This window comes from Plectropomus leopardus, chromosome 12, assembly GCF_026936395.1.
Source record: "Plectropomus leopardus strain MGB_pleo_1.0 chromosome 12, ASM2693639v1, whole genome shotgun sequence".
NCBI classification, from domain to species: domain Eukaryota; kingdom Metazoa; phylum Chordata; class Actinopteri; order Perciformes; family Serranidae; genus Plectropomus; species Plectropomus leopardus.
Window position 1 is genome coordinate 31,665,954 of NC_142187.1, and position 18,828 is coordinate 31,684,781.

The window sequence follows — 18,828 nt, forward strand, 5'->3', positions numbered from 1 at the left end:
GTGGACTCATTCACTGGAGTTTTATTTAACACATTTTCATAAGTTTTTATTTGATTACTTTGTACACAAAAAACTGAACTCACAAATGTAAAATTATTTGCTTTGTAAGATCCACTTTAAATGACAGCTTTATATTTTTCACAAATCTGCAACAGAACAATACTCAAATGGTCATTCCCCCTGTTCATACAGGCTCTGGAAATATCCGCTTCTACTGCAACTTTAGTTAAAAATTGGGGAACAAAATCTTTAAACACCCCTAAAGTCAATGAGGCTTCAACAGTGTGAGTTGGATAAAGAAAATTAACTTAAAAATTTAAATCCTTTTCAATGTGCTGCTATAACCACCGCGGTTCACAGAAACTTTGTCTGCAGCAACGACTTCTATAATTAATGAACATGTCTTTTATTTTCTCGATAAACCATTCAAGGTGGACAACCAAGATTCGTGTCACCTATTCAGTATCCGTCCAAATGTCTCCCCTTCTGTTGTGAAATTCTGTGTAACGGCCAAAAAAAGTGTTTTTGCTAAACACACTGAAGTTGACCTTTGAGAACTGACATAACATGACTTGATCATCTTGTGCTATTAGAAATTTATGTTAAATTTTGTCATAATTACTGTATGAATTCCACCATTACACCATCAAATTCTTACCAGTTTATTATTGAGTCCAAGTGGACATTTGTGCCAAATTTGAGAAAATTTCTGTAAGGACTTTTGAGATATCAGGGTTTATAAGAATGAAGCCAATATAAGGTCACAGTGACCTTGACCTTTGACCACCAAAGTTGAACAAGTCCATCTATGAGTCCAAGCGGAAGTTTGTGCCAGATTTGAAGAAATCCCCTAAAGGGCTTTCTTGAGATTGCGTTGAGAATGAGACTAAAACAAGATCACGGTGACCTTGACCTCTGACCACCAAAATCTAATCAGGTCATTATTGAGTTCAAGTTGACGTTTGTGCCAAATTTGAAAAAAAAATCCTCCAAGGCTTTCTTAATCTATTGCTGACACAAGCATGAGACAGTAGAGGTCACAGTGACCTTGACTTTTAACCTATGACCACCAAAATCTAATGAGCTCATTGTTGAGTCCAAGTGGACATTTGTGCCAAATTTTAAATATTTCCCTCAAAGCATTATTCAGATATGAAGTTAACAAAAATTGGACGGACAACTCCAGCCACAGCTATCACTGGGGCAAAGGAATAAGAAAAGTAAACAACGAAAACATCTAAAGTAGTAAAGAAAAACAGACGCTTGACGTTCAGAAGTGTGGAAACCAGTGAGCTCTTTTTCCAAAGCTCAAAGGTAAACACCATGTTTAAAAAGAGAATTTTGAACAAAGAAAATAATGACTCAAACTGTTGTAGCCTCACTTTAGTTTCATCTGTACTGCAGACGTCACCAGGAAGGACGATCTCAGCAGCCACTTACTCTTTCAGAGCTCATATGGGCATGTAGATTTAGTTTTAAGGTAGACTTGAACAAATTTTAACCCATACTTTTAACCCTTTGAAACCTGAGTAAAAATTTCTTTCCAATGGGAAAAGGGTAATGAAATAATAAATGACCCAAAAATTGGCACCAAATTAGAAAAAAGTACAAGAAAATTACCTTAAAATTTGAGAAAAAATAAGTAAAAAACAATAAAATTATAAATAAAAAAACAGAAAATTACCTGAAAATTTGAGGAAAAAAGAGAAAGCTGAAAAAAAACTATGAAATGACTTTTAAAAATTATGATAATTTTGCAACATAATTTTAATCATACAACTATGAAATTTATAAATATAGTTTTCCAATAGCATTTTAAAATATATTTTTTTAAAGATCTGTTAATTTCTTGAAATTTGTGAAACAGTAATTACTGCTGGTTGCCTTTTTCCACATTTTTGAAAGAAATCGCACCAACTTGTTCTGGGTTCAAAGGGTTAAAGGGGAAATCCTGAATATAATAACACTAAAATAGCATTTCTGGAACATAAACCCTTTAACACGTTTATTCCTGCAGTAACTGCTGCTCAAAGCTTTCGTGTTGTGCATGTTCTGTACACGGCAGTGACTGATCAGCATATTGTATTTTAACACCGACATTCAGTGATGAAGACAAGGCTTGAATATGTGCATCGACAGTAAGGCTTCTTGCGTGTTCGCCCGTGTTGAACAGCTGTACGATTATATAATAGTGTATAATCTCGTATTTCCTGTAGCTGGCAGTATGATGGGATTAAGCGCCTCGTACGTTGCATGATCTCGGCTCCGTTTAATATATTTCATGTGAGTTCTGGTGCCAAAAAACAGCTTTTTAGCATATAAATGTAATAACAACAACTCATTTTACATATCAGAGTCCCTTTGTTCAATGATTTCCCTGTGCAACATGTGCTGGTAACAAAATAGTACATTTATGGTTTTGCATTGTTGAAGGATGTGGAAATACATCTAATAAATCCGATACGGCTCGTCTACGACATTGGTGTTCATACTACTGAATGTTTGAAGCTCACACAAATCCATTGATGCATACAGGCACAACTACAGCTTCTAAAAAATAAATCCTGCATCATTTTAGCTCTATAGTAAAATAAATACCCTTCTTTTTCTTCACACTAATTGCTCTTAATAAATATGGCTCAGCTGACACAAATCTACTGCAAGATAATTAATGCGTAATGTCTCACAGCAAGTTTACATTACAGTTATTGCTATGGTATTTTAACGTGCTCTGCCATGGCACAGTGAGGAGGAGGAGGAGGAGGAAGAGGAGGAGGAGGAGGAGGAGGAGGCCACACTGGAGGTAATGATCAAGTGTGAAGGCAAGACAGCTGGTACCTCATACAATGAGAGCACAATGCATTATGGGAGATGTGGGGAGTGGGTGTCAGACCGCAGGTGAAATGGTGTTTTACGGTTAAGTTTTGTGGGCAGAAAAGTCATTTTCCGACAGGTGGCGTGAACTCACCCTGGATTAAATGCTGTTATCTGTCTGTCTGTGTAGTGTTTGGACGACCCGGGTCTGTCGGGTCCCTCTCACTGCACCCGAGCCTCCAGCAGGGCGCTGGGCACCAGCTGCACCTGCGGGGAGCTGCAGCCGTTGACGTGCCGCAGCGAGTCGGCTCCCAGGTAAGCCACCAACAGTTCAGAGCGCCGGTGCAGCAGGTGGAGCATGTCCTCTGCGAGACTCTCCACAGAGGAGTAACGCACTTTGTCCAAGTCAAAAATGTCCTTTAGGAAGTACAACACCTGATCCTGCAGGAGAGACATCAGATTTATTCATTTTTATTTTACAGGGATCCTGCAGCTTAAGGCAAAGTAGATTTAAGACTTTTTTAATGCCAACAATAATCAAGTTTAAGACCAATTTACTAATAACCAAACTGAAGGACAATTTCATTTTGCCCAAATGTTCACTGTAACATAAAACATGAGGTTTTGTCCAGTGAAAAAGTTGGAATATCTCCGTCAAATGTTGAATAAACACTCCTTTATAGAGTGGAACACGTGAAAGACAAATGGCTTATTATATTATCATAAAAGTATTTATTTGATTTACGAACAAAAGTGGGAAATATCTGAAATTTTTGGCTGGTTTTCTGGGAAATTGTGTGCTTTTACAATGCAACGTCAGAAAAGAAAAGTCGTAAAATCCTTCTTCCAGATGTCACATCATTTTAAGATTATTTTTTGGCGCTGCGACCGACCTTGAAGAAGCAGCAGAAGTCATGCAGGGAGCTCTTGGGCCCCAGGAAGCCCCAGGCCAGAACGGGGCTGATCTGTTCACACACGGCGTAGAAATGAGCGATGAAGCCGTCCGACACCTGAGACAAAGAGCACAGCAGAGTGAGGCGAACCGTCCTGGTGAACACAGTCGTTATTATCGGTTGTATTAGCTAAAATGCAGCACTTATTGTCTATTAATTCTTGTGAATAAATCGAACACGGCAGCTTTCTAACTTCAATAACTGAACCGGAGATAAAAAAGGAGGTGAAGCAGTGAGACTGATATCTTAGGCGTGTCCTGTTACAGTTCATTAACAAACATGTTGAAGATCAGGTTGAGTTTGTACCTTCATGTGTTGTCTCTTCTGCTTCATCACTGACCAACAGCTTGATGCCACCGCCTGTAAAATACATGCAGCTAAATCATTTATGAAAAAGCCAAAATACTCAAACTCCCACGAAACAGATAACGGTGTTTGATTCTGTGTTTCCTCAAGAGAGTTCTACATGAATATTTATTTATTTTAAATTATATCTGCTCGTCTGTGCATCACTGAGACCTATTTTATACTTTTACATGACATTCATTGCTGTTGTTTTTTATTTGATGTTTTTCTGTTCTTAACGCATGTCTTTTATGTATTTTGTGTCTGTTATGAATTTTTTGTGGCGTATGGCTTCAGGTCACGGCTGATGTTGGAGGTATAACAAATGTGAACATCTATTTTGATTTAGTGAGAACTAAAAAAATTTTAAAAAATTAAGTCAGTCAATAGAAAATTAATTGCCAACTATTTTGACATTCTTATCATTGTTTAAGTCATTTATTTGGTAAACAATAAATCAAAAAACTTTAAAAATAAAACAATAAAAATTGTAAATATATATATATATATATATATATACATATAAAAAATAAAATAAAATAAACTTGTGATAGTGAAACTAAAAAGTATCTCAGAAAAATGATTAAGGTTAACTCTACATTTGCACTTTTCAATACACACTCAACAGTCTTGTCTGGAAGTATTCTTGCTCCGTTAAATGTCTTCTTCTGTTTACAATTTCAGAATCAGAACTTATTTAAAGTAGTAATACTTATTCAAATAAGTACAATATCAAGACTTTAGCAACTGCATTTAAATGTACCTCGTTACCAAAGGAAACTCTCTGAAGTATTTCTTGTTCACTCACCGTCTCCTTGAAGGAGCTGTTGAGCCAGCGGTTGTTGATCACGTTCTGGATGGAGATCGGTGGGTTCTCCAGGTCCTCGAATGAGTCCATCAGGATGAAGTCCAGCACGATGTCATAGAAGTTCAAGTGTTTCACCTGGTGAGAGTGAGTACAAACAGTCATTATTTCTATAAAATGAGATGAGCAGACGTCAGACGTTTGGTGGAGAAGTTAAATTAATCAGGGCGCTCGTACCCCTCGGGTGGCCAGCTCCACCTCTGTGTTCTCCCAGTGCTCCGTGTGCTCCAGGAAGGAAATCATCTCCTCAAACACTTCTTCGAATCTCTTTGGGCTCTGAAAACCAAAATATGACGGGTTAGTTTTGGGGAAGCACTCGTTTAGGATCTTATTTTTCACGAGTCATGGCTTTATTCTCACCTTCTGTGCTTTTACAATAATGGAGGACAGTATTTTCTTTCCCGTGTCAGCCAGAAACATCCGGGTCGCTCTCTCGCACAAAATCAGCTGAAGGAAAAACACAGAGCGGCTTAAAATGGTTTTCACGAGTAAAATAATCTGTGACCTTGATGTATTTTCTTCAGCAGCGTAGCACAATCCAATTAACTGAAAAACTAAAACTGCCTAAAGATAAAATCTGCCATCTGGAAACAACTTTTCAAAAATGTTCAGGTTTATTTAATCCAACTATTACACCAGTTTCCTTTAATTATGTCATCATGATGTAATTTAATTCATCAGGTTAGACTGTACCTGACACGCCTGCCGCACACAGTGCAACTTTGCCAGGAAATCAATGTCCCCACGACACTCCAGCATCTCAGTCCTGACGATAAAATCAAGCAAAAGACCAGATTGAAATGTCAGCAGAAGCAATTAACTCTGCAGCAAGCAGCACGTTACAGGAATTGAGGATCTCGGAGTTGATTTGTGTGTGTTACATGACATTAGTTTGATTACCGCAGCACCCTGCAGGAGATCTTGCCCTCCTCGGCCAACTGCAGCGCCTCCTCGTAGAAAAGGTGATGACCCAGAACGTAGACGCTCCGCAGCTCTTTGTGCTCTGACAGCTGATACAGACACACAGCAGACTTAGAAAAACGATCATTTTAATCCCATTCCCACCAAAAAAATCCTTATTCATTACGCAGTAGGTTCCTCTGTGTCCTCTTATGATTCCTGAACTTTTGGATTTTGAGGACTGACACACACTTTTGAAGAAAAAGAGGTATTCACATCCAAAAAAACGAACATGCTTGTTCAGGAAATATCGAGGCTAATAAACAGAATTTGCACCACAGCTGCAATGATTAGTTGATTAAGCGATTAGTCAGTCAACAGAAAATTAATTGCCAACTATTTTGACATTTTTATCATTGTGTAAGTCACTTCTTTGGTAGAAAAACAAAAAAACATTTTCTGGTTTAATGCTTCTTAAATGTGAGGGGGGTTTCCCAAACATTTATTTACTTAAGGCAGCCCGCCACGATTAAAACATCTGCTGCCATGTGTTGATTTTCCATTTTTAGAGCTGGACTGTCATCTGGTGGTCATTAGTATCTATAAACCAATCGGTTATTCGCTGCACCACACTGCCGGAACGCAAAGGGTACTCTGGGCACAGACGGAGCAGCAGAACGCGAGGCGCAGCAAAACTTAACCATTCATTACGCCAGGTCTAAAAGTTTGCATTCACTCGCCTCTGCAGCATCTGCTCCTCTCACCAATTGATCTGATCTAATCAGCTCTGATGGAATCGAATGATCAATTATCCAACCTGTGACTCCACAAACTGCTGCTGAGGAAAAAACTCATCTGTGCCGTGTTCACGGACCCGCAAAAACACCAGATTTAGAGAGGACACACAATATTACAGGGACACACACACACACACACACACACACACACACACACACACACACACACACACACACACACACACAACGGAAAATTTGCAGGAAAATTAGTGTGTTTAACTACTCTCTGACATTTTATTGAAGAAACGATACATTGAGAAAATAACCGGCAGATCAATCAATAATAACAAAATAATTATTAGTAACATCCCGCTTCTGCACACTGTCTGAACTCCCACAATACTGTTTTATTCACATTTTCTGTCATTTTCATGGCAGTTTAACCTGATAAAATAATAAGAAAAGATGCTTCTGATGCTGAACAACTGAGCTCAACTTCAACACTGAACCCGACGCTTTATAAAATAAGGCTGTCCTGGGACACAATGGTACTTCTTTAGGCACACGTGGCCGTTATTAGTTAATGAATTGTGCGTTTTTGAGGATATAAAAAGATAAATAAATCCTGATGAGAACGAGCTCTCTCCGTGTTGTTGTGGTCGTGGGAGCTAACAGTGAAAACAGCTGCAGAGACACTGAGGAATGTTAAAGGTCTATTTATAACTCTGTGTGACCCAGTTTGACTGCTGGTCTCTTGGTGGTAAAACGGGTTTGAGGGTAAATCTACATTCATACAAAGCATTTAGGGATTTTAAAATAACTTATTTTCTTGAATATTTGGGTAATGCTGTGAGTCATTCATGTCTTTTTATTTATTTTAACTTTTTAATTTCTGTTTTATCCATTTTATTTACTTTTATTTGTGGATTTATTACCTTAATTGTTTCTGTTTTTGTTGTCTATTTCTTGGTATTATTTTATTCTGACATTATGCATCCTGCATCTTGCATTATTTGTCCTCTGGTTTTAATTTTATCCAAACTCTACCCAACTTCTGCTCAATAGGACTGTTTGGATTTATATTGTTGGATCGCCATCTATGTATCCCATTTCATCTCTGTTTTTAAAGCTGCTATATAAATAAATTTATTATTATTATTATTATTATTATTATTTGGTGGGTACAGAAACTGATTCTTTGATGCATCATTTTTCTAAACTGATACTATTATTACTGTTATTATTATTATTATTATTATTGTTAGAGGTTAATATAGTCCTGAGAGAGACATACAGCATCTTTATCTTTCAGCAGGTGAGCAGATGAAGGTCTTTACCTGAAGAAGAATTTAGCGTCCATCAACACTCAGTTTATTTTTGGACTTTGTGGGTCAAGTGCAGCAGCAGCGGCGGATACACAGCTCGACCCCCGCAGCGACTTAAGGAGCTCAGCTCGTAAACACCGGCTGCTGAACTCACGGTGAGATCAAAGCTACTTGAATCAAACTCCCGCCGTGAACTGTCGGAGGGTTGATGCTCCAGATTGAGATGTTTGCTTGTTTTAGCGGCTCGCCTGTGGCTTTACAAAGCCTCTTATTTATTACACAACTGTTGTACTAATAATCTAATTTAGAATAAAATTTTATTGTCCACATTTCATCCACATCCCAACAAATGACACCTTATTTCTAACCGATGATCCAGACCATTTTGCAGAATAATGACATTACATAATGACAATGACAATTTTCAGAGAGCAGTGTTGCTGAAAATTTTGATTTATCGATTCACATTGATACCGAGTATTTGAAACAGATTTCAAACTCATCTGCACAGTTTTAATCTTTCTTAACGTTTACCTCAGTTATCCAGGTCTTTGCTACTAACCGAGAAAAGAAAAGTTGTTTCTGTCATGTCAGGCCTTGTTAAATTCATCTTTTTTTATTTTTTAGTTAAATTCTTTGGGCATTTTTGTGTCTTTTATGTATAGGACAGCTGTTGTGACAAAGGGAAGGTGAGAGAAAGACGACATGCTGCAGAGCGCCGCGGGACGGACTCGTACCCGCGCCGCTGACCTCAGCTTTAATGGGGCGCACACTACCAGGTGAGCTCGCCGTTGTCTTTTTATACAAGTTTAAAAATGTTATGCCCTCAACATCAATTTATGGCATCAAATTTCAATATTTTTCAAGACACTGTATTTAAGTGAGAAAATGTTATCAACAGAGTATCAGAAGAAAACTGCACTGTCACTTTTTGGTTCAGTTCAACATTCAAATTGTTCAAAAAAGGAATTTTTTTAATGTAACAAGCAATTTGTCGTGTGTTAACAGCATAAAAAAGCAGCAGAAACAGACAACTGAGTCCATTTATATATGTTTACGTATGCAATATCATTATCCTGATATTAAATAACAATATTCTAATTTCCTCATATCCCGCAGCCATGGAAACAACTCATTAAACTCATTAACTTTGTAGTGTGACCGTTCACAGCACACAGTAAATCTGCTTTGTTCTTTCAATGTTAGATCGTGTTATTAAGCGGCTAACTAGTGTCATAACGATTACAGACGACCGCCGTCTGCTGATTCTAAACGAATAAAAACATAGTTGCAAATATCATTCACCATTTCTGCAAATAGACGCCCCTGAATCTCACACGCTGGTGATGACGTAAGATGACGTAATAATGGAAAAAAAACATTTACGACATGATGGTCTCTCACCTCAGCGGCGGACACAAATGAGTCCGTGGAGGCGATGCTGACGCTGTCTCTCAGACAGGCGTCGTCCAGCTCGTCTCTGGCCAAAATGTCGGCCATTTTATCTGTGAGGGAGAATAATCATTATTGCGTAACACTGGATTATTGATCATGGAAATGACATAATATTGTTTGGTTGACTCACCCTGGCTGTTGCTGTGGGACGACGGCTCCGACATGCACAACACTCCCTCAAACTCCTCCTGAAGGCTGTACGCTCTCTGCAGCAGAGACTTCAGCCTGTGGATGAACTCTGCGCTGATGACGTCCTGAGTACAAAAAAGAAATAAATCATTCAATTTAACTGTAGCGAAACGGTTACAACGCCTAAAAGCTACTTCATTAAATTCATTCATAACTGCAGGAAATTTGACTTTTAAAAAAATTAATAAGCAAGCTCCTGGTGAATGTTTCAAAAGTGGCAGATGAGGGAGAGGTAAAATAAATATTATTTTTTTAGCTTTCAAACCACATTTCACTCCAAAGATCTCTTTCAGTAGTTTGTTGAGAATGACCTAATTTTTTAATTTTAAGCTTTCTAAAGAGGCAGGGGATATCCTTTTCAGAAGACGAGAGCAGCCGACTGGACGAATGTTTGGGTGCTCAAGATTAACATTTTAACCCGCGCTAATCCGGGTTAGAGAGCCGATGAGCTGGCCGTTATGTAAATCCAAACTCTGTGACACACAGGTGGGTTCGTCAGAGCGCTGTTATTCATACTCATGACCTGCAGTGCAGCGTTTGTAGGCAGTACTCTGCTCTCCACCTTCGTCTGCTATAAAAGTTACAGCACACAGAGTACAGAAAACTGACTTGAATCAATACTCCAACTCTTCGGTTTCAGACTGAGGAAGATGCTGTCCAATTATTTCATTCATTTGCGGAGCAAGTTAATCTGTGAAAGCTATTTACAGTTTTTCAGGAGGCGTTTTACCTGAAAAAATGCAGTTTTGGAGGGTTAAGTTTGGAGCGTTGTTGAATTTGGCGGCGTGGTTAATCTGTGCGTTTACCTCCATGCTCTGCTCGGCGATGGCGTCTCCAGCTCCTGTTTTGACGGATGCACAGCTGGCATCGTCGTCGCCCTGCCTGCTCCTGAATGTCAACGCCTCCTCCCAACGCCTCAGAGCCTCCTCGAATAAATCCATACCTGCAAACACACACACAGGTACGCTCTGAGTCTCCTAAAACAACCTCTAAAGCTCTATTTTGACACAAAGCAGCTCACTAAAAATAGGTTATTCCAAGAAATTACACACTTAACACTTTTATTTATTATATGCAGGGTTCCCACACATTTTCATGGACAAAATTATACAATTTTCCATGACTTTTCAAGGATCGGCAGCGGTTTTCTTGTTCTGCGCTCAGGATCCTTTAACAAGTTCTTTTGAAAACTTTTGAATTTTTTTTAATAAAAGGTAACAAGCAACTTGGCAAGAAATGTCATGCAAACTGCAAGAAATTAGTTGTTTTTAATTATTATATTTAAAATCTAGGGGAAAAGTGTCCAGAAAACTATATTTAAAATGACCATAATTACATACATATAAATTATATGACAGAATTATTATTATTAGTGTTTTTGTTTTTTACCTTCATTTTTTTTGCCAATTTTCAGGTCATTTTATTGTACTTTTTTACTAATTTCTTGCTAATTTTGGGGTATTTTTTTCCTTACACATTGCTCATCGGCTTCTTCCAATTTTTGAAAGAAATCAAACCACGTTGGTTGGTTTTCAAAGGATTAATCATTCAATAACTTTTCCAAAACTTTCAGTGATATCTACATATTCCATGGTGAAACTCCATGACTTTTCCAGGTTTTCCATGACCGTGGGAACCCTGTAATTGTTACATTGACGTCGTGTGTAACTGTCTTTACCCATGAGGTACAGGTTTTCGGGTGTGGTGACAGGTAAGTTGACCACACTGCAGATATCAGCTTCTCCCGCTCGGTCCCAACAGGTGGAATCATTGGCGCAGGTGCTGCTGCTGGATGAGTTCATGCTTTTTACCTGCAAAGACACAGAGGTAGAACACGGTTAACATCCGAGCAGCGTTAGCGGAGGCAGCGTCGTAGACGGCGGTGATCTGTGAGGCCATAATATACACGTGGATGGAGAATTTTACTACACTGCCCTCGTGATCTGCAATAGTCCTGCTCCGTTTTGTCATTATCCGTAAGCTTTCAGGAAGCGTGCAAAAATACTGATGAAGTGATCGCAGAGTACAGACGAAAAGCTCCATTCACATCTAACGTTGAGCACAAATGAGCCCTTAAAGTGGATGGAGCCCGAAACAACGGCTTTGTCTTACCGAGGCCAGGCTGAGCAGAGACCCCGACAGTTTCCTGTAGTCTCCTGCGTTGAGAAGCAGACCCGACGAGTAGCCATTCTTTGAGTTGAGGGAGAGCGTGATGTTCTGACTGGTGTTATCTGGGAAGATAAAGATGAAACCATTTTTAAGAGACGAAACAGAACACTGCGATCACGCTACATGAGCGCGTAGCAGGATTACACAGTAACATAAACCGCGTTTGCCGGTTTGATGACTGCAGTACATCGACTGTGTAATGTGATTAACTTTTTCTGCTTAAATTGCTGATCTCTTTGGATCACATCCATCCTTTTTTTAATAAGTGACTTCCTGTTTTCAGCTGCTCTTGAGGGCTGCTTTGAAAAAATTCAAACTCATTTGTTTTGTGTAGAGGGATCAGCTGGGACAAAGTTTAAACCCTGACAACACAATTTATGTGTTAGGAGTCTCTTTATCAATATCATTACGTTTTATAGATTACCTGATCACATCCGGGGTATAAAATTAGTGTTGCTTGACTGAAATATTGTTGATTAGCCCTGAAAACATTTTGTTTTTTAGCCGTGTTACAACCGTAACTCACACTCTAACAATTAAGACACAATCATCTGTAAGATCAGACAGCGCCCACTTTCAGTTTCATTTCTCACAACTTGTTTTTTCTATAGAAAAACTTAAAGTGATTTTTGATAGCAGACAAACGAAGGTCGTTTGCCTCATGATATTACACATGTGGGTGCTACAAGCTCTCAGTAAAAGAGTGAAAAGTGAAAAATGTTGTCAACTCTCCTATAAAAACTGTATTATATGTCAATGAATAAATTCACATGTGACTCCGCTTGTGTCTCCCTCTAATATTAGCAAAAGAGTAATAAATAAGATAATAATTATCCATTATCACAAGTGTTAGATTAACTAATGTTCACATGCGCAGAAACAGAATTGGCTTTGCAAATATAATCTCCTGTCACTGTTTAAGCCTGTGTGAACATTGTCCAAAAAAATAAGCCATTATTCTAGTAAATCAGTATTGTTAAAAAGATTTAATTACCCTGGCCAACTTCTCTTTTGACCCCATTTCTGTTAATATCTCTGTGGGGACTCTAATCAGCCGTAAATCTTCCTGCGTGAGATTAAACAAGTTAAAGCATTTATCTGGAGCTTGCTGTTTACAGTTCAAGGTAACACAGGAGGACGTCAATCTGATTACATCACCGACCGGGCTAACACACCAAACCGAGTGAGCCGCCGACTGAGCGCTGAAAAACGTCACAGCGTTAGGAGCAAGTTTTACCGTTTTCTGCTGAGGTCAAAAACTCAAAGCCAGCCTGCTCCCACTGAGGAGAGTGAGCCTTCTTTCTGCCCTTCCTCCTCTGGAAGCGGCGCGCAAGGATGAGGAGCGAGACGGCGCCAAAGGCCGTGGCCGCCACCAGCTTCTTGGTGCCTGTGCTGACGCTCACCTGGAGGCAGAAAGACACAGAAGTTAAATGTGTTTAAAAAAAAAGGAGCTTGGGAAACAGATTGTTGTCAAGCTTCTCTGTGGCTTCACATTTTGTCAGTAAATGATCACATTCTGCCTGTGCGAGCAAGAAAATCCTTCAAGTACAACTCATAAGATCCCAAAATCTTTCATGTAAAACAGACTGTGGCGCACCACAGGGAGTCATTCCTGCCTGGAGCCCTCAAACTTTTCGACTTTTCTATCAGCGTCAGCCAGCATTTAGAATTCTTGAATTAATTTATTTATTTCATCCCTAATATAGTGACTAAAACGTACAATAATTTCTTGCAACACTGTCTTAACTGCACAGTTACTGATTCAATAATTCAACTTGACGCATTGTTTTGTGCCATTATTCAACTGTGCAAAATTTATTCTTACCAATGCCACTCTTTAATGTACATTTAACATATGATGCACATATTCTTATTTCTATTGATGTATATTGTGTTGTTTATTTTTGTATTTCTTAAACTTTATATACCAGTTTTAAACATTGCAGCATAATGCATATATTTCTATATTTTTACACACTTTACATACTTAGCATATTATACATGTTATGTTCTTAATATTTACATTCTAGTGTTAAACACTGTACCATAATGCACGTTTTATTTTTCTATTTTGACATACTTCTTATTTTCATTCTTCTTATTTCTACCTTTTTATGATTCTCTACGTTTTAAATCAGAGCAACTGCAACATATCATAACCCCCCCTTTGGGGATCAAGTATTGATCAAGATCAAGTATTTGATTTTAATTTGGATTATAACAACACTTATGCAGTGCAATAAACAGATTATGACACATTATAAGTGTGTTTATAATGCATTATAGACATGGGATTCCATAGAAAGTGTTATGAAATATTTTTAGAAAATCAAACCCACAGAGCACATTTAAGGATTGTGAGAAATGCTCAGAAAAAATGCAAAATCTTATTAGTGAGAGACAACAGGCAGGCTGAGGCAAAGTAGCTTTACTAAAAAAAGACTACTGCAGTGTGCAGTAACACGGGGGATCCACTGAATAATAAGTCAGTGATATTGTGTCCCAGATTAAAATTCTGCAAGAGATTGAAGAGAAAATAAATTATAAAAATAAAAGAGTGAAATGCAATGAGCACAAATTTCCTCCCTGATGAGAGTTTATCTGAGGCGGCATCACTCTACCGGTGATGTAACAAACCGGCAGCGCTGAGAATCAGCCGCCAGCCTGTCATTCAGATTTTAAAGAATCATTTTCAGATTGCGTGCATGGTTCCCCTCCTCCGTCTATAGATAGAAAAACTGAGGGGGATTATCCACGCTGACACTGCTGCTGCACATTTCCAACAACTGACGATTACATAAACAGTTTGGAGTTATGACAACAGCCATAATATTGACTTTTTTTTTTTAAAGCCACTAAACGAGACGAGATGACTGAAATGGCGCTGCAATGTTTCCATGCTGTTTGGGTTCCTGTGACCGCCACCTGTCAGGCGTCCTCCTGTCAGATTCTTAATGATACCTGAGCTGCTACGTGACCCGGGACACACACTCGCTCCTCGTGCACCGCTCGTACATGCAATAACAACAAGGTCACTTGGGGAAAATATTGGTGACTATCCAGGAGGACAGGCGGAGGAGAAAATAATTTATCATGCCATGTTACAGTTACTGAATAATAATAACTGATAGGACTCATAAAGCGCTTTTCTATGTGCTCAAAGTCCCTTTACATGAAATACAAAAAGGAAACCAATACAAGTACAAAATCAAGAATAAAAAATACTGAAAGATGCTTATATGAAAAAGAAAAAGAAAAACAAAGAACAGAATACAAATACAAAATAAAGAGGATATGACAGCTCAGATTTGGGAACGTAGCTGGAGACAGGAATTATAGGCTTTTTTAAAAAAGGAGGTTTTTAGTTGATTTTTAAATGACTGGAATGAGACAATAAAAGGGTGATTTTTAATAAAGGGAGCAGATCTTAGGTGTACTTGTTCGTATGCGTGTGTGTTTGTGCTTAAAAGTTTAACTTATAAAGATCATACATATTATTACAGAGTTTTAGGTGCACTTCTTTCAATCATATTTAAAATTGGCCACTTTAATTTGTACAATTAGAAATTGCATTAGATCTAAATTTTGTTGGAAAAAAGGGATAATATTAAGGCCACTTTTGAGCAACAATTTTGGATTTTCCCTTTCAGAGGGATCACACTCAACACTGTTCTTTTCAAAAAACACACAATCAAAGTAAGTTTGACTTTAGTGGATTTTTATACAAAAATGTTGGCTTCTAGTTTGGTGTATCCATTAAGAAACATTATTATGTGAGTGTGATTTTTTGGTGCTGTCATTTGTTTTACAGAAATAGATGACAGTTCATTTTTTAATTCTGCTTCTTTCTCTTTTCACTCAAGCCTGACCTCCACAACCACCCTCTACCCGACGGTGTGAGAAATCAAATTAAATAATAATGATAATTTAACATTCATGTAGAAGATACAAAGTAAGCATATTAAAAGGGGGAAAAATTGTCCAACCATTTGTTTAGATAATATTTAGACTAAAAATATTTTATTATTTTATGGGAACAGAGGAAGGACTACAGTTAACAAAGGTGAAATAACCTGAAAGCCGTAATCGTACCCTCGACCGCTTCGCCTCTCATGAACCAGATACAGAAAACAGCAAGATCTCCCACTGACAAATCTGATGACACACCACTTTCAAACACACCCTCACCTGTGCCAGGGAGCTGCACACGGACAGCGGCAGGTCGACCATGCGTAGGGCAGCCGCCTTGACGGACAGCTGGGAGCTTGTGAGGTTCTCATGTGTCATTGCTGCGATCTATCCATGACTTGGCAACTCTCTCGTCCTCTTCTGCTGCAGCTGAGGGAAACGACATACGAGGATTTAACCTTGGGAGGCTCAGGAGGGGATATAATGACGTTATTACATAAAGCCTCTCACATACCGTGAAACACTTGTCTAACCCGAGCAGAGCAGGGACAATCAACCTCTCATTTATTCTTAAGTATTACTTACATGAAAACTATCATGAAAAAACTGACAGGCTGTAAAATGCATGACTCATTCACTGACCTGCAGGACTAACAGCACGCCCACCAGAGGTATTTCAAACCTTACATTATATACATGCCTGAGCGAAGTGGCTGTCTGAGCACACGAGAAAATGACAGGCTTGCTAACATTGCTTTGTACACAAAGTCTCTCACCACACAGCACAACCACGTCTTTTAAGCCGCTGCATATCCACCTGACAACAACATGCAGCATCCAATTAAAGTTTGCACAGGAGTCTCGTGAGGGTCATCACATGGATGATTCAGTTTTTTTGAGTCTTACCCTGAGAAAATGTTGTTTCTGTATCTCAAACATTTAATATTGTCACAGTTTTTACATCTCTTCAAATGCTGTTTGACGTCCAGTTTGCATTTTGTAAACATGAGTCACAGATCACTTTGCATTGGACTTTGCAGAAGCACAATGAGCCTAAAAATATGGATATCCAACTGACTTGTAAACAATACTCGGATCTGTCTTTTTCTGAGATGTGTCCTTTCTTAAATGTCTACATTAAAATAAGATCAAATATGATAAGGTTGCTTTTATTGATCCACACACTGAGGAAATGTACTTGTTATGGTGGCTCAGTGCAACATTAAACATGGAATAAAAATGATAAAAAGGGAGAATATAAAATCCCAAATTATAGAAACAGAGAATATAGATATATAAAAAAATGACCTGAATTTAACAACTATTATCATTTATTCAATATTGCATAATATGCAGTACTGCACAGGGTAATTTGCATCCTGAGGTAGATGAAAGTGGAGAGTGCAGGTGGTTAGTGGCTGTGGACTTTGAATGGCAGATCAAAAACAAGCAGTACATATTACTACAATAATACTACATAATTGTGAATAATTACAATCACTATCAATGTAGGAATTTAACATTCAAAAACATTTTGCAGTTATCTTTTTAAGACTGTTGAGACATAAATAATAATAATATTACTTTTATTCATAAAGCACTTTTTTTTTAAAAAAAAAAACATGCTATTACTGTTGTATTACTATTAATATATTTTTAAAAATGCATCAGTAAGAGTGCACGAAGTATCAGACGTTATAATTACACAACTTCTCTATTGTACATTTATTTCTATTCAATTTATTTTGTAAACAACGTGTGTAGTCTGATATTTTATTTCATATGACAATTCCATTTCAATTGCTTTTATTTTACTTTTCAGTGTTTATTTAATGTTGTTCTAATGCTTTTCTTCCATGTAGCACTGAAAATTGTGCTAACGTTATACATGTGTTATTAACTTGCTATGCCTTACTCATAATACTAAAATATCTAAAGTTAGCTGCCATTCATTAGCACAACACCAAAAACATTTTCCAATACATTAATTATTTCTCTCAAGGACTTCATAAGGTGTTTTCATGGATAAACCATGAATTAAATTTGAAATAGTCTGTCAGATTAATCATATTAACACATGGTTTTAAAATGAAAGCACTGCACTGTAACTGGCCTGGCTGAGCAGCTAATGCTAACTGATATAACAGGGCTAATAACGGCTAGCAGCGTTAGCTAACTGCGCTAAACAGGCCTGAATTAAATAATCAAACAAATCAACTCTTCATCACGAGTGATAATTCTCTGACCGGATGTGATAAATTAAGAATATAAAGGTAATCACCGGTAGATGTGGCGGTTTCCTTCCCGCACTGTGGTCCCGGTGCTTCACTCGGTCCTCCGGTTGACCTCAGCTGCTGCCGAGTGAAGGACTCGAGCGGCAGCACGCGCCCGTCTAGCGCGACTTTCAAAATAAAAGCATGACTCCCTGCAATTTATATTGAGTTTCAGCGCCTCCTCCCGGCTTTTTGAGAGTATTACAAATATGTTCATGTTTGATTTTTACTGTAAAGTAAATACTGATGGAGACTGTCGGTACAGAGCTATAATTATTAACATTCAAAATGTCAATAATAATAATAATAGTAATGAATACAGCTCTAAGCGTATCATTTAAACACACAATAAAAAAGCAACAGAAAAAAACAAGATTTAATAAAAAAAAGATTTAAAAAAGGTCTCACTCAAGTTACCCCCTCCTTTGACAAATAAAGTACAGTCCCTTATGAAGACACATTTTTACTCATTATCTTTTTTTTTTTTTGTTTTACTTTCCACCTTTAATATATATAGATATATCATTTTGTTATCAATATGTTTCTTACGAAAGTATTTTGCACAAAACCCATTTTGATGCTAAAATGATTATTAGCACATGACCTGTTCTTATTTGTTGGTTTTTATTTCTAATTGTTATATGTTGGTCTTGTATTGTTTGTTTTTTTAATAAGAAAATTCAATAAATATACTTAGAAAAAATAAACAAAGTCCCATCCCAGCTACCCTCCTCCTTTGATATATAAAATACACTGTTTACACTGTTATTATATGAAATTGCACCTAACACGCTAGGTGGCGCTTGGGATGGGTTTAGTTATGCCTATATGGCCTTTATTATTTTCATCACCACTTTTTCCACCATTGCACTCATCCTTTATTGAGGAAGTAAC

General features: G+C 37.8%; 1 protein-coding gene across 1 annotated transcript; it reads right to left on the bottom strand.

Annotated features, from left to right (window-relative positions):
* Window position 1: 1 nt before the first annotated feature.
* On the bottom strand, window positions 2-18,059 carry miga1 (mitoguardin 1). Its single transcript, XM_042497615.2, has 16 exons — window positions 17,943-18,059; window positions 15,941-16,090; window positions 12,990-13,155; window positions 11,696-11,814; window positions 11,262-11,394; window positions 10,390-10,526; window positions 9,525-9,648; window positions 9,344-9,444; window positions 5,878-5,987; window positions 5,671-5,743; window positions 5,338-5,424; window positions 5,155-5,253; window positions 4,921-5,055; window positions 4,074-4,127; window positions 3,708-3,824; window positions 2-3,255 (listed from the first exon to the last, which is right to left on the bottom strand). Exons 2-16 carry the CDS (start codon window positions 16,037-16,039, stop codon window positions 3,037-3,039), a joined length of 1,773 nt encoding a protein of 590 aa, XP_042353549.2. The 5' UTR covers window positions 16,040-16,090; window positions 17,943-18,059; the 3' UTR covers window positions 2-3,036.
* Between the last annotated feature and the right edge of the window lie 769 nt (window positions 18,060-18,828).

What these genes read in the sequence shown, in the direction of transcription:
- miga1 (XM_042497615.2), bottom strand. Translation starts at nt 16,039, where the DNA reads ATGACACATGAGAACCTCACAAGCTCCCAGCTGTCCGTCAAGGCGGCT. An exon ending in CATTTGTGTCCGCCGCTGAG is followed by an intron (nt 5,988 to 9,343) that starts GTGAGAGACCAT and finishes TGTCTGTATCAG; the next exon opens with CTGTCAGAGCACAAAGAGCT. An exon ending in ACTTCTGCTGCTTCTTCAAG is followed by an intron (nt 3,256 to 3,707) that starts GTCGGTCGCAGC and finishes TCTCTCCTGCAG; the next exon opens with GATCAGGTGTTGTACTTCCT.